This window comes from Sceloporus occidentalis, unplaced genomic scaffold, assembly GCF_023333645.1.
Source record: "Sceloporus occidentalis isolate IW3139 unplaced genomic scaffold, rSceOcc1.0.p SCAF_403, whole genome shotgun sequence".
Classification (NCBI taxonomy): Eukaryota; Metazoa; Chordata; class Lepidosauria; order Squamata; family Phrynosomatidae; genus Sceloporus; species Sceloporus occidentalis.
The window spans coordinates 132,039-155,656 of NW_028317383.1; the positions used below are offsets into that span (position 1 = coordinate 132,039).

Consider the following 23,618-nt stretch of genomic DNA (forward strand, 5'->3'; position numbering starts at 1 on the left):
TATTACAAATTCTAACTCAACCCCGGCCTAGGAGCTGCCCTGGAAACAGCTCGTCAGACTGAACAGGCAATAATAGTATAATAATTATAGTATACATAAAATAAAATATTAATAAAATATATAGAGATGACAAAGTCTTGTTTACTTACATAACATATAAACTTTACTGAGAGGGCAGTAGATACTTGGAACAGCCTCCCAGCAGAAGTGATAGAGGGTAATACAGTGAGACTAATTAAGGTTTGAGTCTTTACAGCAGGAAAAACAGGCAACTAGACGGGGGCCGATCTGCAGGCAGAGTCTGGTTTCTATGTTTCATCTGGAGAAACTTCCACTTTTTTCCGGTCTTTCTCTCTTTATTTTTATTGTTATGAATTTAAACAGAAGATGAAGTGATGAACCAATGTTTCTATGATAGAATTTGTTGTATGATGACATCATCACATGACATAATTTGATGTCTGCTGAAAAAGTGGATTCGCACTCGTTGAATCCATGCTCGAAGGTGAATTAGCCAAAAATAGTCATTTTTATACTTGCTAAAAAATTACTGGTAAAATCTACAGATTATTTAATATGTTTAATAGTTAAATTAAAATTAAATTTCCATTATGTATTAATGAGATAAACAAAACACCCCAATGACCCCCCCCCCCCGGAGCGTAACCCCTTTGCTAAAAATCTTTTTTGCGTGTAAATTCTATTTACAAATAAACTACCCGGAAATATTAAATAAAATGTAATTTATAATTAATCTTAAAGCGGAGATTACAGGTTCCCGGGAGTTTTGGTCCAATTCATTCTCTTGCAGAAAATCCGGCGCAGTTTGGTGCGAATCTGCTTTGTTTTAATGCCGTAAATGATGGGGTTAATTACGGGGGGTACGAGGAGGTAAATGTTCCCAAAGAGTATGTGTAGGTTTGGGACAGCGGCGGTTCCAAATCTGTGCACCACGGACAGGCCGATCAGCGGGATGTAGTAGACGAGGACGGCGCAGATATGAGCCGCGCATGTACTGAAAGCTTTTAAACTGGCTTCTTCCACCAGGCCAACTACGGCCTTAATTATTAGAAAGTAGGATAAGGAAATGAAGAGCGAATCTACACCCATCACAGAGAGGATTACAAACAGCCCGTAGATAATGTTGACTCGGATATCGGCGCAGGCCAACTTCATGGCCTCCTGATGAAGGCAGTAGGAGTGCGTCAGGACATTAGCACTGCAGAAAGGGAGTCTCTTGATAATCAACGGGATGGGAATCATGACCACTGACCCCCTGACCACAATCATCAGGGTGAGTTTTATTATGGTTTTGTTGGTCAAAATGGCGGAGTATCTCAAAGGGTGACAGATGGCCACGTAACGGTCTACAGCCATGGCCACCAGGATTCCAGACTCCAGAGCCGACAGGAAGTGGATGAAGAACATCTGGACCAGGCACATGTTGAAGGGGATCTCTCTAGAGTTGGACCAGAAGATCCCCAGCATTTTTGGCATGGTTGCAGTGGCTAAGAAGAGATCGACGGCGGACAGCATGAAGAGGAAGATATACATGGGCTCGTGTAAGTCCGGCTCGGTCTTGATGGTGTACATGAGGGTACAGTTCCCTAAGACAGCCACGATGTACATCGAGACAACAGGAAAACCAATCCAGAAATTGTAGTCTTCTAGACCCGGAATCCCACTGAGGATGAAGCTGGTGATGTTTGACGAGTTCATTCCAGATATTACCTCAGACCTTCTTGATCTTCTCACGGAAATGTCATGTTCTGGAACAGAAGAGGGATTATTATTTGGCCAAGAGAAGCCGATGTCATCAGATGACATCATATTATCTGCTAGTTTGAACAAAATCCACGTTGTCCCCACTTCTCCGGTTTACTTTCCTTCTAAGTAACATATATAGTAATATAGTAACACAGTAACCTATCATGTTCACCCTTCTACCTGTCCTTCCTCCTTTTGACTCCAAAAGCCGATCAGATTTCTTCTCGGATCGAGAAGCTCTAAAATATGACTGTTTATTCGGTCATTTATACCCCTGTATGTTCTGCTTTTACCCTTTTTGGAGGCATCCGTTGTATCTGATAGAACCGCCTCTCTCGGCAGCAGATTCCGTACCTTTACTGCCCTCACTGTAGAGAATCCCTTTCTTTGTCGTCTATGAAATCTCCACTCTTTCCGTCTCAGAGGACAACCGATTGTTCTTTGTACGTTTCTGTTAATGAACGGATTGCTGAAGAGCTCTTTATATCGGCCCCGCGTATATTTATATAATGTATATCGGCCCCGGATATATTTAGATAATGTATATCCGCCCCGCGTATATTTATATAATGTATATCGGCCCCGCATATATTTATATAATGTATATCGGCCCCGCATATATTTATATAATGTATATCGGCCCGCATATATTTATATAATGTATATCGGCCCCGCATATATTTATATAATGTATATCGGCCCGCATATATTTATATAATGTATATCGGCCCCGCATATATTTATATAATGTATATCAGCCCCGCATATATTTATATAATGTATATCGGCCCCGCCTATATTTATATAACGTATATCGGCCCCGCCTATATTTATATAATGTATATCCGCCCCGTATATATTTATATAACGTATATCGGCCCCGCATATATTTATATAATGTGTATCGGCCCCGCATATATTTATATAATGTATATCCTCCCCGCATATATTTATATAATGTGTATCGGCCCCGTATATATTTATATAATGTGTATCGGCCCCGTATATATATTTATATAATGTATATGGGACCCGCATATATTTATATAATGTATATCGGCCCCGTATATATTTATATAATGTATATCCTCCCTGCATATATTTATATAATGTATATCAGCCCCGCATATATTTATATAATCTATATCGGCCCCGAGTATATTTATATAATGGATATCGTCCCTGCATATATTTATATAATGTATATCGGCCCCGCGTATATTTATATAATGTATATCGGCCCCGCGTATATTTATATAATGTATATCGGCCCCGCATATATTTATATAATGTATATTGGCCCCGCATATATTTATACAGCGTTATAATATCCCCTCTAAGACGCAGTTATAAAAGATGCAGTAAGTAATTCCCTTGTTAATTTTTTGGGGGCGCCTTTGCATTTTTTTCTATTTCCATAATGTCCTTTTTAAGGACCGGTGCCCAGAACTGCCCCGAGTCTAAGGGGAAGGTTTTTTAGGGGTTATTTTTAGGCGATTGGCTTTAGGTATCTGGGTTTATTGCTTTATGATTGAGCGGCCGTTCCCTCCCCAGGCAGAGACTTCGCTCTACAAATAAAATGCAATAAACGGGGTTACAAGTGAAGAGGATAAATGGGGGAGAGAGAGAGAGCCGGGAGGGAGAGGGGGTAAAAAGGGGAGGTGAGACAAGTAAACAACTAGTAAAATAGAAAAAGAGGCACATTACAGATGGGGCAGATTTATGGGGGTGAGTAAATTTGTACTAAAACTGGGTCACGGTCTTGATTGGGTAGAAAAGTGGAAAGTTGGAAACATATTAGTGAGGGGATGGGGGAAAATGACCCGGGAGAGGCAGATGGGGGGAGTATGACCTAGGAGGGGCAAATGGGGCAGTATGGCCTGGCAGGGGTAGATGGAGGCTTTGGGGTTACTTGGACTATGGGAGGGACATTTTTTTTAAAGTAAAGATGGCTGCCCAGAGGAAGCTTCCCCTTTAAACACGGGGGGGCCTTAAGAAATGCAAGTGCCACGCTTGGCTTTCCCGTTACATTGACCCAAATCAATACCCTGCTTTCTGACCTGAACTCAAGTTACAGCAGAGGAGACCCAGACCTACATCACGTAGCTCTCTCCTCATTTTACAGAAGAAATCCTCACAAAATATTACTACACAGTCCCACAAACGGGGCCACGGAACGCGTGGGGGTCACGGGAATTGCTTACAATGCATTGATTGGGTCCAATACGTGACATATTAGTAAATCTGCAGCCGTACCTTTCCAGTAAACGTCTTCATGGATGCGAGGGGTCCGAGATCTCACGTGTAAATACCAAGCGTGGGTCCGGGTGTGATGGTGGCACAACTGACGTGTAACACGGAGAAAGCCAGAGCCATGTACGTGGGCAGCGTGAGCGCTGTGTGTCCTGGGGCAGAGTGAGCGCTGTGTGTCCTGGGGCAGAGTGAGCGCTGTGTGTCCTGGGGCAGAGTGAGCGCTGTGTGTCCTGGGGCAGAGTGAGCGCTGTGTGTCCTGGGGCAGGTGCGGCGCGGAGAGAATCTAATTTAGGAGATAACCCGCAATTAACTGATAAGAGAGATAGAGAGAGGAGAAACAAAGCGCTCATTCAGAAGCCGGCGGTCGGCTGATAACATCTAAAGATACGCGAGAGATAAACCACGACTTCAACCCAGAGAAAGAGGAAGCGGCTGCAGCTCGGGGGAGACGTCCGCAATTTATTATTAACAGGCAGCAGAACGCTAGCCAGCTGGGCCCCGGCCAACAGGACGCCGGCACATTCACATGTTACTATGTACCGTACACGGATGTACACTGACACACGGCATGCAGAGCCAATACGCCAAGAGAGAGTCAGTATAGGGGGAAACCCCGGCTGTATACAGTAATATAACCCCCTCCCCAGCACTTTATACAGTAATATAACCCCCACCCAGCGCTGTATACCGTAATAACCCCCCAGGGCTGTATACAGTAATAACCCCCAGTGCTTTATACAGTAATATAACCCTCCAGCGCTGTATACAGTAATATAACCCTCCAGCGCTGTATACAGTAATATAACCCCCCAGCGCTGTATACAATAATATACCCCCCAGCGCTGTATACAGTAATATAACCCCCAGCGCTGTATACAATAATATACCCCCCAGCGCAGTATACAGTAATATAAACCCCAGCGCTGTATACAGTAATATAACCCCCCCAGCGCTGTATACAGTAATATAACCCCCGCAGCGCTGTATACAGTAATATAACCCCCCCAGCGCTGTATCTATACACATTATTGGGGCTTTTAGGGCTGTAGAACCCTGCGATACCCTCATACCCAGCAAACATTCTGACCTCCTAGAAAAGAGGGGCATCAGGGGAGGAAAGGGGGACTGGACAAATAAAAACAGTGTATTTTAAGTAAATTGGAAATACTATGTTTATAAAGCAGCGGATTTTCTAGTCTTTGTTTTCAAGTAAATAAAACGTTTACTGAGAACGTACCCATTCACCCAGAGACTGGGGTAAAAACCCTGAGAATCTGCCCATTCACCCCGGGACTGGGGTAAAACCCTGAGAATCTAACAATTCACCCAGAGACTGGGGTAAAAACCCTGAGAATCTACGCATTCACCCTTAGACTGGGGTAAAAACCCTGAGAATCTACGCATTCACCCAGAGACTAGGGTAAAAACACTGATAATCTACTAATTGGCCCTGAGACTGGGGTAAAAACCCTGAGAATCTTCCCATTCACCCTGAGACTGGGGTAAAAACGCTGAGAATCTGCCCCACTCACCCTGAGACTGGGGTAAAAACCCTGATAATCTACATATGCCCCCTGTGTGGGGTAAGTCCTGACAGCTCTCACCTGTGGTCTGTGTGTCTCGTGGTCTCGGTGGCTGCTCGTGGAAGTCGTGGTGTGATCCGCCTGTAGATTCGCTCTGCCGAGCCGTCAGACTGGGAATATTTATACGAAGTGCTTCAAACTCCCTGCGGGGATCACTGGGCGACTGGGAATCTCATCCGAGCGCCACGCGGGGCCCCGGGAAATCACTAACCTGAAAACAACACGCAGGCAATCCGGGGGCTTCTGACTAATTTTCAATGAACAGTGAATTAGTGATTAAAGCTAAACCAGGAAACTGCCAGACGCAGCCGGTGTCATCACGCTGTCATCATGATATTCTGATTAAACTCATGTACACATAAGAGAAGGTGCCATGTAGGTACAATTAATAACTTATATTTAACCCGTTGAGTGCCAGGGTTAAGTTTCCATTTTGCTTCCAGTTAGGCGATGATTCATATTTATTGATTTATATAGTGCCATTATCTAAGGTTCTCGGGGCAGGAAGATGAAAGCAATGGGGGGAGCTCTCCCACAAACGAGACGTTCCGTACAGGATGTGGGTACCCAGTTATCAGATTTCGTACAGACATGTTCTCAGCGCTCCTGGCAGCTTGAGCTATCATAACTAGCCGAGAAGCAGGAAGACATCAAGCAGAAGAGTTTAGAGAACTTACCAATCTTCAGGAATCTTCTGCAGCTATAAAGGCAGAATACGCAGGAAGACTCCAACCCCAGTAGAAGGAGGAACCCTTCAGCTTCTGAATAACCAGCAAAGAATCTACAGGTTCTTCCCCTCTTTGATAAACAGCTGTAGAAAGGTGGCAATATATGCTTTTGATACCTGCAGGACCTTCAAGGAAGAAGCTATAACCTCCCTTCCAACAGGATCTTTAGGGAAACAGCAACCTCTGCCTGCAAGAGGAGATGAAGGGAAAGAAGGATGCCCTCCCAGCCTTGGAGCTGCCACCTCTGGACCTCCCAGCAGGGACCACCCAACTGCCTTCAGACTGCTCTTCAGACCCAGTGATGGTACTAGCGGAAGCAGTAGGGCCTCAGGGGACCTACCATCTCTAGAACCTTGGATCCGACAGACCATGGTCATCAAACAGAATGAGGTGAATGTCAGGATCTGTACATTGACACCTTCAGCAAACAGATGCTGCTAGATCGATGATTCTCCACTCTTGAGAGGCTATATCCAGGGCTTTTTGGGGGGTTATATTCTATGTCACCTTTGTAGTTATTGCTTTGTGTAGAAGATACCGGGAGTTGTTCAAAGCAGCAACACCTGAATCGCATTCCACTCACTTTGTGGGCAACTGCCTTATCCAAGGAGAGGAAAGACGGGCAACGTTTTCAATGTGGATCAAGATGAAGTGAGTACCTGTGAGAGAGGGAAAGCTTGGTCCACTGGTCTTAAGGCTGGGGATAGCGTCAAAGAGCCTGAGGTGTTATAGCGTCTCCTAGCATGGATCCACAGGGGCACTCGGCACTGTGATGAGTGTGGGGGGGCACTTTTTTTTGCTTTGCACGGGTTGATAAGCACGTTGTATTCACCTTGGATCCTCATGATGCACTATTTTTTAATACCCAGCCATTGGCTGGTGGTGGAGGGTGATTTTTTTACCTTACCAACCATTGGCTGGGGCCTGTGATACCTTCACTGGCACGTACTTTTCAGGTTTTTTTTATTCAGAGCACGTTTCATTCAGATTTCGGAAGTCAGGAACCATTGGGTCACCAGAAGCTACAGTGAAGATTCAGTCCAGTATTGGTCGGGGACTGTGGTGTGTGCCTTCTGGGCCCCTTAAAAAGTTTCTCGTACAGGAGGACGAGAAGACTTCAGTGGATCACCTCTCAGGGAGATCCTAGAAGATCCTGGCCGCATATCCCTTTGGGGAGTGCAGCCCAAGAAGACGAAGATTGAGGACACGGCTCCATGTGGCTTCCACAGTTTGGATCACCGCAGCTCCCTTTTTTTACGATTGATGAACACACGACAGAAGATGACCGAAGAGCACAACCTTGGTCTCTCAAAAAAGAAAAGAGGCTCAGCCATTTCCCAAATTATTTATAATATTAATGCAATGCAAAGTCTTCTTCTCTTTCCGTGTTGTGCGAATGTCTTAGCTTTAGTTTGTCGCTGCAAGCTATATAGCGATGCCTTTAGGTGGGACGGTGTCAGTCGCAGGGCGGACGTCAAGACTATACTTTCAGGGATCATTTCTATAGTGCCCGACCGGAGAAATGTGCTCGGACGTGGTCAGGCTCGGTAACCATGATGAAGAGCTCAAGTGCGTTCTCCTGAGCGCGAAGCGAGTATCAAGCACTGTGGCTAACGGCTGCTTGTTGCTTTTGATGACTGTTCCTTTCGTCGCGAGAGCAGGTTAGGAGGGGGAACGCGCAAGCTGAGTGGTTACTTCTCGTAGTGACGTCGAGCTGTGCTTTCTGCGGATACAGCCTTAATTGTGTTTGTTGGCTTCTTCGATGGCCGCGTCTGTTCCGCGTCAAGGGCCTTCCTTCTATGCCGTCGTACTAGCTTTCAAGGCAGGCCTACTCTTAACAAGATAGACACCTCGCGAGGGGCTTAATGTTGCCTATGTTTCATGAGCCTTTAATGGAAACGTTCTACGTACCAACATCAAATAATAGCCAAGTCCTGTTGCCCGGCTCGTGCTTTAAGGTCGCCAATGGGTAAACACTTCACAAGTTCAACGCTCCTTCCCTGCCTGATTCGGTGGTTCGTGCTAGCATCGGGGTGATTCCTGGTGCGATCCAGATTTTGTCGATAATCTCCTTCATAATGGTTTTAGACTGATGCGTCGGTCCATGAGCTAGTGATGCGACTAAAGGATATAAAGTCCGGGGTAAACAAAGATATTGGCCTCTGGCCCAGGCTCCCCGCTCATCCTTGGATGCTCCTTCTTGTATCCCTTGGTTGATGGGCGGTGCTACCGCGTGCAAATTTTTGTGCTGCAAAGTACTCTGGGAATGCTGGATTATACGAGCGCAGCTTAACACAGAAATATTTTTCCCTGAAGGGCAACAATGAGGAATTTCCTGTGTGCAGGCACCTTGTCCAAGCAGCTGTTCTTCACAGGGCTAAGTATTAGAGCAGAAACCCCACCACGACTTTAGCGAGGGCTGTGGAAGTGGCGCCCCCCACCATCTTCTATGGCAACTCATACTTACCTGGCAGGGGAGATAACCTGATCACGAGGGGGGTTCTCCCAGGGTGAGGCTCAACCATTGCACTCCAGCTGTGCTGATCTCTGTGATTTCCCCAAATGCGGGAAACTTGACTGCATAATTTCTGGTGGCGGGGGGCTGCGTTTGTGCTTTCCCCTAATTATCCTGGTTTAAAGATAGAGCCTGCAACAGTATCTTGGTTGCTGGCAGGGTCTTATTCTGTTGGTGAGCTAGGCAGTGTAGCATTATGTTCTGTTGGTTCTCAAGGAGCGATTCTTGCTGCTACCTCCTAAGAGGGCTACTCAGCGGCTTAAGGGATGCCTCCGCCTTACCCCGTCTATGCACCCATTAGGTTAGCTGGCTTTGCCGCTTCAAACCCAGCCGGGCTGGGAGGAAGCTCCTTCGCCCTGTCTCTTCCGATGCTCATCAAACGCTCGCGACTGCCGCCTACAAACTTTTCTGTCTGCTCTTTCCGGGAGCTCACACCAAGGCTTGCCTTTCCAGAAGTACTCAAAGTACTTCTGCGCTGCCTCACCTCTAGCTTTGCCAGGAACCGCCTCCGTTATGGTTAGGGAAAAGGGTACCGCCCCAGACTCTTGCGGCCTGATCAGGTGTTGCTCCTGCGTCAGAGACAATATATCTGCATAAGCCCCACCCCTGGGAGGTCTTAAATGTTAAACGTGTGGTCTCATCACTCACGCTTCTCTGGTTGTTTTTTTTATCCTTCTTGCTTTTCCAAAGCATGCAAAAACGCTATCACAGAGCGTCCTCGGTCAAGCTGCTGATGTTGCCGTTCTGCGCGGCGTCGCAGCCTGCCTTGGATGTAATGTATGTTCAGTGGTTGAAGAAACAGCTGCCACGATTGGTTATCTGGCTTCTACACCTCTGTCCTGGGTATTTTTTAAACGCTGTAGAAACAGCCGACATTTGCTCCATGTATAAAGTGTATATAGAGGCAAACCGTATTTGCATATACCTACCCAGAATCCCTTGCAGTTGTGGTAGTAGACTTGCACTACAAGTTTAGGATTTCTGGCTGGTGTGTGTAGGTCCGTGTTAAATAATGCCTCTGCTACACCCTTATTCTTATGTGGATGGGTTTTTCATCGCATTTACCCCCATCATATTTGTCAGCGGTCTTTGGTTCTAGACTGGGCGCTATGGTGATGTGTGAGGTTAAGCTTACTTGAGGTAAGCACTTTTTGTTCTTCGGACCTCTGCATGCATCTTTTATTTTTGTATACACTATCCCTAGTGTTAGCGCCCACTGTGTGGTGTATACGAAGGTATATATAGCCTTTTCTTTTGCACGATTGCACTGTTTTTTGCACAAAGCATGTGTGTTTTTTTCCACTTGTATTTTGAATCTTTATTGAGATAAAGAATAAACAGATGACACAGGACACGGATTTTGTAACGACACCTCGCCTTTTTTTTCTGGCCAGTCTGGTTCTGTTTCTGACAAAAAATCTGCATAATTTTCGATAACAAACCTCGCTCGCGGTCTATGTGAATAGTGCGGCCGTCGCTTCCCCACACGCTCGCTGCTTTGGTGTCACTGTCTGACTTCTCGTTTATCTTCCACATGCAAAAACCACCGCCTCCAGTCATAGGCCTCACTTATGACATTAGGCGGCCACCAGCCTTAAAGCCAACTTCCCATCAGCCCTGCCATTAACCATGTGTTGGCCAGGTAATTTGAGCATAAAGTAGACTTATATTAACAGGGTAACTCGGTATCTTTTGGGTGTCTGTCTGCCCCCTTGTGGTAAGATGTGGACATGTCTGCAATTTACAGAATTAAAAAATACTTACTGTGGGACCTTAAAACCCTCAAATTACAGCCGGTTACCCTCCAGGGCACCGTATACCATTATACAGCACTGTATAGGGAGACATTCCCTCTCCTAAAGAGCTTACGCTCCAACTGGCAGTGCTGTAGGTGGAGCGTTACTCGCTGAGAGGAGACATTTTAGATGTCATACTCTAAGGCTCAGAGACTATTTTGTATGGAAGTTTTTCTTGACTGCTTAGACCTGTAGCAAGGGGGCAAAGAAAGAAGGAACCCAAAATACCCCACCCCTCCATGAGAAATAAAGACACTGGACACCATTGTGTGGGGTGGGGCATTGGGCCACAGCTTTTATTAAACATGCATAGAACCATTCCCCAGGCCAGCGAAAAGAGGGAAGAGTCGCCTCTTCACCTATCTAGAAACCCACCATTGGAAAAGGGGCTTACTGCTTCCCCTTTTTTTCTGGTCTTTCTCTCTTTTTTATTGCCATGAAGATTAAGGATGGACTTAGATTTGAATATTTCCGCAGATTCATGTTGTAGGCAAAGCATGCAAATAAGGTTTGAATGATGGCATCATTTGATGTCTGCTGAAGAAGTACATTTGCATTCGTTGAATCTAAGATAGAAGGTGAATTATACAAAAATAGTCATTTTTATACTTTCTAGAAGTGTTACCGGTAAAATCCCTATATATGCCTGGGAGATGGGGCTAATAGGAGCACGGCTGCGCATGCGGGGGTATTAGACCCAGTGTCCCTTTCAACTATATTTTACTCACATGTCAATTTTAAAAACTGCCTGGAAATATTATATAGAATGTAATTTATTATAATAATTAATAATATAATTTATTTTATCTTAAAGCGGAGATTACAGGTTCCCGGGAGTTTTGGTCCAATTCATTCTCTTGCAGAAAATCCGGTGCAGTTTGCCGCGAATCTGCTTTGTTTTAATGCCATAAATGATGGGGTTAATTACGGGGGGTACGAGGAGGTAAACGTTCCCAAAGAGTATGTGTAGGTTTGGGACAGCGGCGGTTCCAAATCTGTGCACCACGGACAGGCCGATCAGCGGGATGTAGTAGACGAGGACGGCGCAGATATGAGCCGCGCATGTACTGAAAGCTTTTAAACTGGCTTCTTCCACCAGGCCAACTATGGCCTTAATTATTAGAAAGTAGGATAAGGAAATGAAGAGCGAATCTACACCCATCACAGAGAGGATTCCAAACAGCCCGTAGATAATGTTGACTCGGATATCGGCGCAGGCCAACTTCATGGCCTCCTGATGAAGGCAGTAGGAGTGCGTCAGGACATTAGCACTGCAGAAAGGGAGTCTCTTGATAATCAACGGGAAGGGAATCATGACCACTGACCCCCTGACCACAATCATCAGGGTGAGTTTTATTATGTTTTTGTTGGTCAAAATTGCGGAGTATCTCAAAGGGTGACAGATGGCCACGTAACGGTCTACAGCCATGGCCACCAGGATTCCAGACTCCAGAGCCGACAGGAAGTGGATGAAGAACATCTGGACCAGGCACATGTTGAAGGGGATCTCTCTAGAGTTGGACCAGAAGATCCCCAGCATTTTGGGCATGGTTGTGGTGGCTAAGAAGAGATCGACGGCGGACAGCATGAATAGAAAGATATACATGGGCTCGTGTAAGTCCGGCTCGGTCTTGATGGTGTACATGAGGGTGCAGTTCCCTAAGACAGCCACGATGTACATAGAGAGCACAGGAAAACCGATCCAGAAATTGTAGTCTTCTAGACCCGGAATCCCACTGAGGATGAAGCTGGTGATGTTTGACGAGTTCATTCCAGATATTACCTCAGACCTTCTTGATCTTCTCATGGAAATGTCATGTTCTGGAACAGAAGAAGGATCATTATTTGGCCAAGAGAACTCAATGTCATCATATTACATCATATTATCAAACTATATCTACTATTTGGAACAAACCCTACTCTTTCCCTACGTCTCCATTTTACTTTCCTTCTACATACAAAGTTAGGGGTCATTTTTAGGAGATTGGCTTTAGATAAGGCGCTCAATAAGGCGTCTCGGTTTATTGCTTTATGATTGAGCGGCCGTTCCCTCCCCAGACAGGCAGAGACTTCGCTCTACCAATAAAATATAATAAAAGGGGTTACAAGTGAAGAGGATAAATGGGGGGGGGACTGTAATGAGGGGAGGGAGAGAGGGTAAAGGGAGGGTGAGAATAAAGGGAAAAACCACTAGAATAAACTAGAAAAAGAGGCGCATTACAGACGGGGCAGGTTATACAGTTGGGGTAAGACTGGGTTGCATTTGTCAGAACAATAGGCTAGAATCTAAAAGATATCTGCCTCTTTACAGGTCGATGGTAAGACCTCACCTTTATAAATATATGCTAGGCCGATATACATTATATAAATATATGCTGGGCCGATATACATCTATATAAATATATGCGGGGCCGATATACATTATATAAATATATGCAGGACCGATATACATTATATAAATATATGCTGGGCCGATATACATCTATATAAATATATGCGGGGCCGATGTATACGTTATTTAAATATATGCAGGGCCGATATACATTATATAATTATATGCAGGGCCGATATACATTATATAAATATACGCGGGGCCGATATACATTATATAAATATATGCAGGGAGGGTATACATTATATAAATATATGCAGGGCTGATATACATTATATAAATATATGCGGGGCCGATATACATTATATAAATATATGCAGGGCCGATATAAAGAGCTCTTCAGTGACCTGTTCATGAACAGAAATGTACATAGAACAAGAGCTCGTCCTCAGAGACGGGAAGAGTGGAGATTTCATAGACGACAAAGGAAGGGATTCTCTACAGTGAGGGCAGTAAAGGTACGGAATCCACTGCCAAGGGAGGTGGTTATCAAATACATTAGATGCCTTCAAAAGGGGTCTGGATATTTTTTTTAGAAAGGCATGACACACAGGGCTATAAAAAAAGAAGTCCGATTTTGGCGTCAAGAAGGAATTTTTCCCCCTGATGGCAGAATTCGGAGTAGCTTAATTAGGGTTTTTTCTTTGCTTTCTTTTGAAAAAAGAGTAGGAAGGTTGGGTAAAACTATGTATGTAACTATATACCCCTCAAATTTTTCCTGCTGCTCCTCTGGCACCTGGCGACTGGCTGGGCGGTCATGTGACTAAATAAGCCAATAGGGAGACCCTGAGCTGGAACTTTCCAGAACAGTGAGAGACAGAGGGAGAAGGACAGCATCCCACTAATGTGTGGCTCCGGTGTATATCCGGGTTAAATCCGGTGAGGCTGTGGTGCGTGCCATCAGCTGCTCCCTGAGAGACAGAGCTGGGGAGCAGGATCCAGACACAGAAAATGGCTGACAGACCCTGGCGCTCCCCTCGGCCTACGCAGCGGGTAAGGAGTATCCTCTCCCCGTCACGCTGATAGACGGACGTTAATAAAGAGTTCCGCCGCCCTCTCTGTAATAATTGCTTTAAACCTCTGGATTACCTCAAAGGGCCCCAAGCCGTCTGTGCGCCAACCGCTACCCATCAGCCATTGGGGTGACGGCTGAGGGTGCTGGGCTAGGGTGACTACATTTTATTTCTCCCATTCAGGGACACACTATGAAGTGCATGAGATTACACACAGGTGTATATATATATATATATATATATATATATATATATACGTTAGACGTGCAGTTTCAACTACATAATATGTACTTATAATAAGTAAAGACTATGATTGAAACATGATTTAAAAATTACAGCTGAACTGGCAGTTTCTTTAATATTAGCCCCTGCTGCTGATATATATTATTACACCCTGCTGCCAAATATATATTAATATTAGCCCCTGCTGCCGATATATATTAATGTTATACCCTGCTGCCGATATATATTATTACACCCTGTTGCCAATATATATTAATATTACACCCTGCTGCCAATATATATTAATATTACACCCTGCTGCCAATATATATTAATATTACACCCTGCTGCCGATATATATTAATATTCATTCCTGCTGCCGATATATATAAATATTAGACCCTGCTGCCAATAAATATAAATATTAGATCCTGCTGCCAACATATATATATATAAATATTATACCCTGCTGCCAATATATATTAATATTACACCCTGCTGCCGATATATATTAATATTAGCCCCTGCTCCCGATATATATTAATATTAGCCCCTGCTCCCGATATATATAAATATTAGACCCTGCTGCCAATATATATAAATATTAGACCCTGCTGCCAATATATATAAATATTAGATCCTGCTGCGAACATATATATATATATATATATATATTATTAGACCCTGCTGCCAATACATTTTATATTGAAAAAATTGGACCCTACGCAACCATTTGCGTCATATTCTGGCGCTCAGCATGAAATGCCGGCACTGCGACCGAGCTAGAGGCTTCGTGGAAGAGACTGAGGAGCGCCAAGAGCGACCGCTCGGCGCCCCTCTCTCTCCTCTGCATCAAAAAAAAAAGACGCCGTTTCAATTTCCGGGACAATGCAATTTCCAGGGGAATCCGGGAAATGTGGTCACTCTATGCTGGGCCGGGGTGGACGGGGTTTGGTGTTCCTGGTCGGCCCCTGTATTACCTGCGTGACTTTATCTGCCATTTATTCTTTCATACACCCCGTGTTGTTACTGTTATTACTGTGAGTTGTAGTCATGGCCTGGATGCCCAGCCGGGTGGAGGCGCTGCCGATGCTATGTACCCCAACCGCAGAGGCTCAGGGTCTCCATATAAAGCAGGAAGAAGAGGATGAGGACCACGGGGGGCAAAAGGACGAGAGGGCCCTGCTCCTGGAAAATGAGACAGAAAAACAGGGGCTGCTGGCTGAGAATGATGTGAGTGTAGTAAGGGGGATGGGGAGAAGTCAGCGGGCAGAGATCTGGAAGGTGGGGAGGGCGGATGATTTTGTCAAGATGTAGGCTGGGGATAGGTTGTAAGCTCCTATGGACAGGGCAAGTTAGTAAGGGGTTAAAAGTTGTAATAGGTTGGGGAGAGTCTGACAGAGCAGGGCATGAAGCGGCGCGGGTAACATGCGGGGGGCGCAGGTGGCGAGAGGGGAGAGCGGATGGAGAGAGAGACGCAAGTTGTGGGCAGAGTGAGGAGAGTAGTTGGAAAAGCAGCAGAGGTACAGGGGGCGCAGGGCTGTTAACGGCTCTGTAGGTCAGGGGTTCAGGTTTGGGGGTACGGGGGCCGCGCAGGGACAGCCACAGAGGGCAGGAGATGAAGAGCCATGAACAAAAAAATAGTCTGAAAGGAGAAAAGAAGCTGGCGCTCCTGTACCGTAGCCGCTGTTCGCTGCATGAGAGACGGCAGCTGCGTAACACTATACGGGGTAATTATTCTGTAATTTGGGGTATTTATTGCAGCTCCGTGATGTATAAAATCTAGTTATACAGCAAAGCCTTCTATTTGCTAGAAACTCTGTTATAAAATCAAATATTCTGTTTCTTATTATCCATAAAAAATGGTTTCCAATGACTTAGAACAATCTTTTCCGCCTGGCGGGAGCCAAAGAATCTGCGGTAAGAGCCATTTTGTAAATAAAATGAATTAAAGATGTCGGCCGGCACGGGGCGGAACAAGAAACACGCGTCAAAGGATGTCTAATAAATGTGACGAAGGGCCGAGGCGGCAGAAATGGTTAAATAATGTGGGGAGATGTCTTAGTAAAGATGTTTAGATGAAGATATTATGTTTATTCAACGTTTATTGGTCAAACGCGGAAAAAGATTTTGGGAGGTCCATCGGAATAACATTTCTAAATCTGCTGATCCTGAGGCTCTTTAAATATTTTAATAGCCCCTCATACAGTGACTGGTCGTGGCAGAGAGATGGCTATAAGAACAGTGGTCAGGAGGTAAAGATATTCTTAATAAAGTCACCTGTATTCAAGCAGGGATTCCAGATGTTATACGCTCAGATATCATGAAATCAGAGGACAATAAGACTGCGTGTCCCTGAGAATCTGCTCATTCACTGTGAGACTGGGATAAAAACCCTGAGAATCTGCCCATTCACTCCGAGACCCCGAGACTGGGGTAGAAACACTGAGAATCTGCCCATTCACTCCGAGACCCCGAGACTGGGGTAAAAACCCTGAGAATGTGCCCATTCACCCCGAGACTGGGGGTAAAAACCCTGAGAATCTGCCCATTCACCCCGAGACTGGGGTAAAAACACTGAGAATCTGCCCATTCACCCCGAGACCCTGAGACTGGGTAAAAGCCTGAGAATCTGCCCATTCCCCCCCGAGACTGGGGTAAAAACACTGAGAATCTGCCCATTCATCCCGAGACCCTGAGACTGTGGTAAAAGCCTGAGAATCTGCCCATTCACCCCGAGACCCTGAGACTGGGGTAAAAACACTGAGAATCTGCCCATTCACCCTGAGATCCTGAGACTGGGGTAAAACTATGATAATCTGCTATTTTCACCCCGAGACCCTGATACTGGAGTAAAACCCATTAGTTCTAAGATCCCGTTGCTTGGGGCAGGGGACCCTCATGCCCTCTCACCTGTGGTCTGCGTGCCCCGTGGTCTCGGTGGGTGCTCGTGGAAGCCGTGGTGTGATCTGCCTGTAGATTCGCTCTGTCGAGCCGTCAGACTGGGAGTATATATAGGAAGTGTTTAGTAATCCCTGCAGGGATCGCTGGGCGACTGGGAATCTCATCCGAGAGCCACGCGCGGGCCCCGGGAAATCACTAACCTGAAAACAACACGCAGGCGATCCGGGGCTAAACTTCAAACTAAGTTCAACTGCCAGCCACAGCCGCTGTCATCACGCTGTCATCACGATATTTTACTTAAACTCTTGCAGACATGAAGAGACGGTGGCATCTAGTTTTACTCCAGTTGTTATTATTATTATTTATTGATTTATATAGCGCCATCATATTCCGTAGCGATGTACAATAGGTAAACCGGATATGATAAAAGAGGAAGAGGGCCGGTTGAAAGGTGCTTAAGTTGCCGTTTTTTTCTTGAAAAATAATACATAGACACACACACCCTCTCCCTTACCTATACATGTACACTGATCCTTTAGCTATACACACACTCACTTCTGGCTTTGCCATCAATTCTTGCTGTGCCACAATGTCCTCTTTGGATAACCTGGTATTTGACCTTTTGCTTGCCCCATAGATTGCCCGTTTTGCCTTTGCTCTTGACCTGTGCTTGAAATACTCTCGTCTGACCGTCGCCTGCCTAGCCAGAGATAGGAACCCCTGCTCCGACTCTCTCGGGTTAATCTAAGTGCCTGTGGGGCATGTTGTGGAGGTTCGGCTAACTTGTCTGGCACTACCGAAGTAACTAAGTGGCCGGACTCTCCATGTATCGGGGCCGCTGGGATTAGTATTGCGGAGGATGTCATTATCTTACATTTATGCAGCGCTTAATACAATACATACATTCAAGGGGTCTGACAAGACGAGAACTGACAGACTGAGACAAACCGATACATTAGGTGCAGAGACTCGGCCCGCAAGCTTACTATCTAGAGAGAATGGGATGAGGACAAACAAAAGGTGTGGAGAAAGGTGAGAGGTAGTGTAGGGGGTATCGGTGACAGGGACATTATGGTGCGGCTTCTCTGAAGAAGTGAGTTTTGAGATGTTTCTTGAATGTTGGGGGGGTAAAAGCTGCAGGTTCGGTGGAAGTCGGTTCCAGAGATATGGGGGCAACGAGTGAAATCTTATAGACGGGAAAAGGAAGAGGTGATAAGTGAGGAGGAGAACCTCAACCTACGGGAAGAACGTTAGGATCAAGTAGGTGAGTAGTTACTTACAAGGGCATTAATGTAAGGGGGGACATTATTATAGGGGTATTATTGGGGGCAGTGTTATGGAGGGCCTTAAATGTTAGTACCAGGATTTAAACTTAATTCTGGGCTAATAGGAAGCCAATGGTTTATGTCCTAGACAGACCAAATGAGCCTCCTATATATCATCAATTGACCCGGTTAGCCGTATGGTAAGGCTGATGCCTTGTTACAGAGTGACTCAAAATAGAAAAAGGCTCCAGGGTCTCAAGGGTTCCACTCAGGCAGGTTTATTTGAAGGAGAAGGACAACAACGTTTCGACCTCACAATGAGGTCTTTATCAAGTTGAGGTCGAAACTCATCGTGAGGTCGAAACGTTGTCCTTCTCCTTCAAATAAACATGCCTGAGTGGAACCCTTGAGTGCCTGGAGCCTTTTTCTATTTTGATTTACTGGGGAGCTGGCTCTTCCTGGCACAGCTAAGCACCTGAGTTCCTGTGGTGTGTGCAGATTCCTCATTCTGGTGACTTGTTACAGAGTGACGTCAATGCGCCTCAGCCTAGCGTATGACCCCCCCCCCCCACAATGTTCATAGGAGGCCCTATTTAAACCTCAGCCAGAGTGTAAATGTTCTAGAGCATTCCAGAAATGTATTCCTTATTTGAACCTGGCTTGACCTCGACTAACCTTTTCTCTGGTTTCCTGGGTTTTTTCGGCTCTGTTATTCAACTATCCTGACCTCCGGTTTCCTGACTATGGCTTGTTTCCCGTTATCCTGTCTGTGCTTATCCCCAGTCCGTGGAAGATCATCACATGTCCCACGGCCCAAAAAGCTCAACCCGAGGGGAAAACGGTTGGAGGGTGGTGGACGGCTCTCTCTTTTGGGACACAGTATCCTACCCTGCATTATGATCTCCTTTGGTAAGCTATTAGTGAACGTGCAGAGCACCTTACAGCAAACACTCTGAAAACAGTCTGGGCCGCTGTTGGCCACAACCTGGGACAAAAGTGGGACTCGGGATGTATACTTTGTAAGTTGTACGTTCTCTATATGCTTCTTGTTCAAACACAAGGAATTGAATCCATACTTCTGTAAAACCTCAAAAAAATGTGTTGGTCAAACTCAATGTTCATTTTGGTGGCCTGGCATGAAAGAGGACATTGACATTCTTTCTTGTGAGATGTGGGCGAACCTAAGGATCTAATCCCAAACCCGTTGGGTTATTGCAGCCATTACAGGTACCTAACCGGCCTTGGGCTGCTCTAACATGATCATTCATAAACCCAAAGAGGCCTATAAAGCGCATGCTGACCGGCGGCAAACATCAGCCCCCTCCGTGCAAAGTAGTGGATATCCTCTGCCCGCGTCAAATTGTCTTCTCCTACCAAAAACCTAGGAACCAAACTTATTTATTACCATCATCAGGATCGTAAACCCTGTGATGGCTTCTCTTCAGTTGCCTTCTACCTGGCATGCTCACCCTACTTTTCATGTCTCGCTCCTCAAGTGTTGGGTACCTGATGGCGCACAAAGAAGAGCTCCTACTCGGCCATCTCCCATCGTGGTTAACAAAACAGAGGAATTCAAAGTGCCGCTCAGCCTTTACTCCCATATATGACGAGGACCGTTGGAATGCCTGGTGTACTGGAAGGGCTACGCCCACGAGGAACGGTCTTAGGAGCAGCACTCCAACATCCCTGATGTCTTGTCATTGGTCAGTTCGACCCTGCCGTTAACATGTATTGGGCAATTTATCGGAGCATTAGGTAGACATTAACAGGGTAACGCTGTACCTTCTGTTAAGTATTTACTGTACGATCTTAACACCTGCGAATTACAGCCAGTTACCCTCCAGGGCACTGTATACCATTATACAGCACTCCACGATGCTACTGTATAGGGAGGCAATCCCTCACCTAAAGAGCTTGCGCTCCAACTGGCAGTGCCATAGGTGCAGTGCTACTCCCAGAGAGAACAAATGTTAGGGTCATAATCTAAGACTAGAGGCTCAGAGGCTTAGATGTTATATATGGTAGTTTTCATTTACTGAGAGGGCAGTGGATAAATGGATCAGTCTCCCAGCAGAAGTGGTAGTAGTTAATCTAGGCAGGTATTTAAAATATTAGGAAAAACAGGCCGGATGGATCCGATCTGCTGGCAGATTCTAGGTTTCTTACTTGTGTGTCGTATTTACTCATCAGTTTAGGAGTTAAAAGTAAAAAGAACCGAAACTCTTTTGCCTGCCGGGGTTAATGCCCAAGGCGCCCGTTGTTTTAGCTGTTAAGGTCTCCGTAGGGCTCTGGTGGGCTCATTATAAATCCAGTTTCACATCTCGTTTGGGGACGCGGAGAAATAAGAGATGCAGGACGTCCGTTTGAGAAGCGCGTCAGGTACCTAAAACACGAGGGGCTCGTTTCAGTGACCCGTCTGAACCGTAACGGCAGCAAATGGAAACTGCATGAGGCTGCGGGACCACCAAAAAACATTGGAGTCGATGCCTCCCGAGCACTTCAATAGAGTGCGCGACTAAAGCGGAAACATTTCCCACGGACATTCTAGACCACAACGAAACGTAACGCCAGCAGTAACTAAACAAATGCACGCAGACTGCTTTACCACAGCTGAAATCACTGCCTGCACACAGGTGACTGCATTGGGAACATGTGTATGTGTGATAGACAGCCAAAGGGTTAATATTCAAACATTATTTATTGTGGGAAGTACAGCATGGACATATGGGGGGAAATAAAGCACAAGCGTGTAATATGTTCAAACGCTGTGCGATACGGTTACACTCACAAATAAAACACCACAAGTGGCAAATCTATAAGACAGATAAAAACCCCGAATGGTGCAATATCTTCAATATAAAAGCCAGAAAACTTACAAAAGGGTTGGCTTAAACGGGTGGAAATCCCAACCGAATCAGGATGGTGAGAAACGTCCGCAATATCTTCAATATCTCAACGCGTTTCACCAAAACAACGTATCGGCTCCCTCAGGAGAAAATATTTAAAATAAAATCAGCGAAGTTCTGCATAGTCCGTCAATATTTTCTCCTGAGGAAGCAAATACATTGTTTTGGTGAAACGCGTCGGGAAACACTAACAGCGTTTGAACATATTACACTCAGGGATACTCATTCTATTGATTTTGATCGATTTAAGTTCGGATAATGCTGCAGATCAGCACAGACAGGGAGTTATAATTTACAATAACTGTTGTAACCCCCCCCCCCCAGTATAATAAATGATAAAGTGTGCATGGGGTCCCCAAGACCCCCTGTTTACTATAGCGGAGCAGGTACCTCCCTATGGGATTTGGAGGGGACACGGGCCATCCTATGCCCAGCTACGTGATTTAGAGTCATGCAGTTCACGCCGTTGAGGACCTGCTGTGATGAGTTCTGCACATCCCGATGATCAGTAATAATCATATAAATAGTAATGGTTCTGTTGGAAGCCAGCCTATTGCCCCTGGTCATCAATGGAGTCATTTCTTGATGCCCCCCAAGACCAACACCCTCCCTCCCTTTACCGTTTTCCATAGATGTTTAAACACCTATCCCCCCATATTGCCATGCACTGCTGAACCCTCACGCTGCATGTTCTCACTCTTTCTCTTAGGAATTTCTTCCTTTAGTCGGGGACCATGGCATTCCCTCGGAACGTTTCCTTTACATTTACCCTGAGTGGAATTCCAGAGCTCGGCGATAAGCAAACCTTCCTGGCCTTCCCCCTGTGCGTCCTCTATACAATCGCACTGCTGGGGAACAGCACTATCCTGTATATCATTCATGGAGGAGAAGGCTTCCGACAGCCCATGTACATTTTGCTTTCCATGCTGGCCCTCACCGACCTCGCCGTCTCCTTAACCTCCCTCCCCACCATGCTTGGCATTTTCTGCTTCAATTACAACCAGGTCTACTTTGAGTCGTGCCTCACCCAAATGTATTTCCTTCACACCTTTGCAGCAATGGAGTCTGGGGTTCTGGTGGCCATGGCAGTAGACCGTCTGATCGCCATTTGGGATCCCCTGCGCTACGCCTCCATCTTAACCAGTTCTGTTGTAGCCAAGTTTAGACTGGTGATAGTAATCAGGGGGATCTGTGTCGTCTTCCCGGTCCCAATTCTCACCAGAAGGTTTCCATTTTGTAAAAGCCACGTCCTACTACATTCCTACTGTCTACATCAGGACGTTATACGGCTGGCGTGTGCCGATACGGCGGTCAATAGCTGGTACGGGCTGATAGCTGTGCTATTGACCAAAGGAGTGGACTCCATGTTCATCGTTGTTTCATACGGAATGATTCTTTGGACTGTTTTTAGCATTAAAACAAATGACGCTCGCGTCAAGGCCTTTAATACCTGTGTCTGCCATATGTGCGCCGTGTTGCTGTTCTACATACCCCTCATTGGGTTATCAGTGGTCCACCGGTTTGGCAAGCACGCCGCGCCGCTTGTCCCCATTCTCATGGCCGACATCTATCTCCTGGTCCCTCCAGTGATAAACCCAGTGATCTACAGCATCAAAACCAAGCAGATCCGGCAGAAGATTCTGAAAGTTCTGAAACAGCCGAAGGTTGGGATTCCGGATAACGGGATCGCTGTTATAACGGTGTAGGTTTCTTTCTGTGCTCCGTCACCGATGTTCTATATTATTCACCAAGTGAGTCATTTTTGGTCATTTTCTGTCGCATGCTGTAGGCGAAAGATAAGCTCCACATATAACGTCCGATGTATGTCATATAGGACGGCATGAATAATATGTGAATATATGAATAAAATGTGAATATATGAATAAAATGTGAATATTTGAATAAAAATAATAATAAGGGGAAGGGTCACAGCACCTGGAGCCTGAAAGAGGGTCCAGCCAGGTCTTTCTCCTCTCGCAGAGACCCCGTCTGCAGAATGGGTAGATGTTGGGACAACCAAACACCACATGGAGAAATGGTTCGGCTTTTGCCCAGGCCGTGCTGATGTTCAGACCTGAGGAACAGCTGATCTTGGAACAGAAGATCCTGGACAAACGTAAGTAAAACTCACTGGAGTGACCTCTGTGGTAATTCGATGTCATGATGTCATGTGAGGTCATCACCACTAGTGGAATAGCAGGAACACGAGGGCGAGGATTTCCCCGTTGACAATAGTGTAACGTTCTGTGGTTTTAGGGGAAAATCTAGTCCTAA

The 23,618-nt window shown here is 45.7% G+C and overlaps 3 protein-coding genes and 2 non-coding genes across 5 annotated transcripts; 3 read left to right on the top strand and 2 right to left on the bottom strand.

Annotated features, from left to right (window-relative positions):
* Nucleotides 1–768: 768 nt before the first annotated feature.
* LOC149272898 (olfactory receptor 51E1-like) lies at nucleotides 769–1,725 on the bottom strand. Its single transcript, XM_089506615.1, has one exon. The coding sequence runs from the start codon at nucleotides 1,717–1,719 to the stop codon at nucleotides 769–771; it is 951 nt and encodes a 316-aa protein (XP_089362741.1). The 5' UTR covers nucleotides 1,720–1,725.
* A 6,082-nt stretch (nucleotides 1,726–7,807) lies between these two features.
* Nucleotides 7,808–8,023, top strand: LOC149272899 (small nucleolar RNA U3). The gene has a single exon (XR_016279512.1). It is a non-coding gene; the product is annotated as a small nucleolar RNA U3 (small nucleolar RNA).
* Nucleotides 8,024–8,790: 767 nt separating this feature from the next.
* Nucleotides 8,791–8,954, top strand: LOC149272900 (U1 spliceosomal RNA). The gene has a single exon (XR_016279509.1). It is a non-coding gene; the product is annotated as a U1 spliceosomal RNA (small nuclear RNA).
* Nucleotides 8,955–11,462: 2,508 nt separating this feature from the next.
* On the bottom strand, nucleotides 11,463–12,416 carry LOC149272901 (olfactory receptor 51E1-like). Its single transcript, XM_089506616.1, has one exon. It carries the CDS (start codon nucleotides 12,411–12,413, stop codon nucleotides 11,463–11,465), a length of 951 nt encoding a protein of 316 aa, XP_089362742.1. The 5' UTR covers nucleotides 12,414–12,416.
* A 9,662-nt stretch (nucleotides 12,417–22,078) lies between these two features.
* LOC149272902 (olfactory receptor 51H1-like) lies at nucleotides 22,079–23,348 on the top strand. Its single transcript, XM_089506629.1, has 2 exons — nucleotides 22,079–22,990; nucleotides 23,307–23,348. The coding sequence occupies exons 1-2, from the start codon at nucleotides 22,079–22,081 to the stop codon at nucleotides 23,346–23,348; spliced, it is 954 nt and encodes a 317-aa protein (XP_089362755.1).
* The last annotated feature ends 270 nt before the right edge of the window (nucleotides 23,349–23,618 follow it).

Bases quoted from the DNA above. Each gene is read 5' to 3' on its own strand.
- LOC149272898 (XM_089506615.1), bottom strand. From the start codon at position 1,719: ATGAACTCGTCAAACATCACCAGCTTCATCCTCAGTGGGATTCCGGGT.
- LOC149272901 (XM_089506616.1), bottom strand. From the start codon at position 12,413: ATGAACTCGTCAAACATCACCAGCTTCATCCTCAGTGGGATTCCGGGT.
- LOC149272902 (XM_089506629.1), top strand. From the start codon at position 22,079: ATGGCATTCCCTCGGAACGTTTCCTTTACATTTACCCTGAGTGGAATT. The intron at 22,991-23,306 runs GTTCTGAAACAG...GGGTCCAGCCAG, and splicing joins TCCGGCAGAAGATTCTGAAA to GTCTTTCTCCTCTCGCAGAG.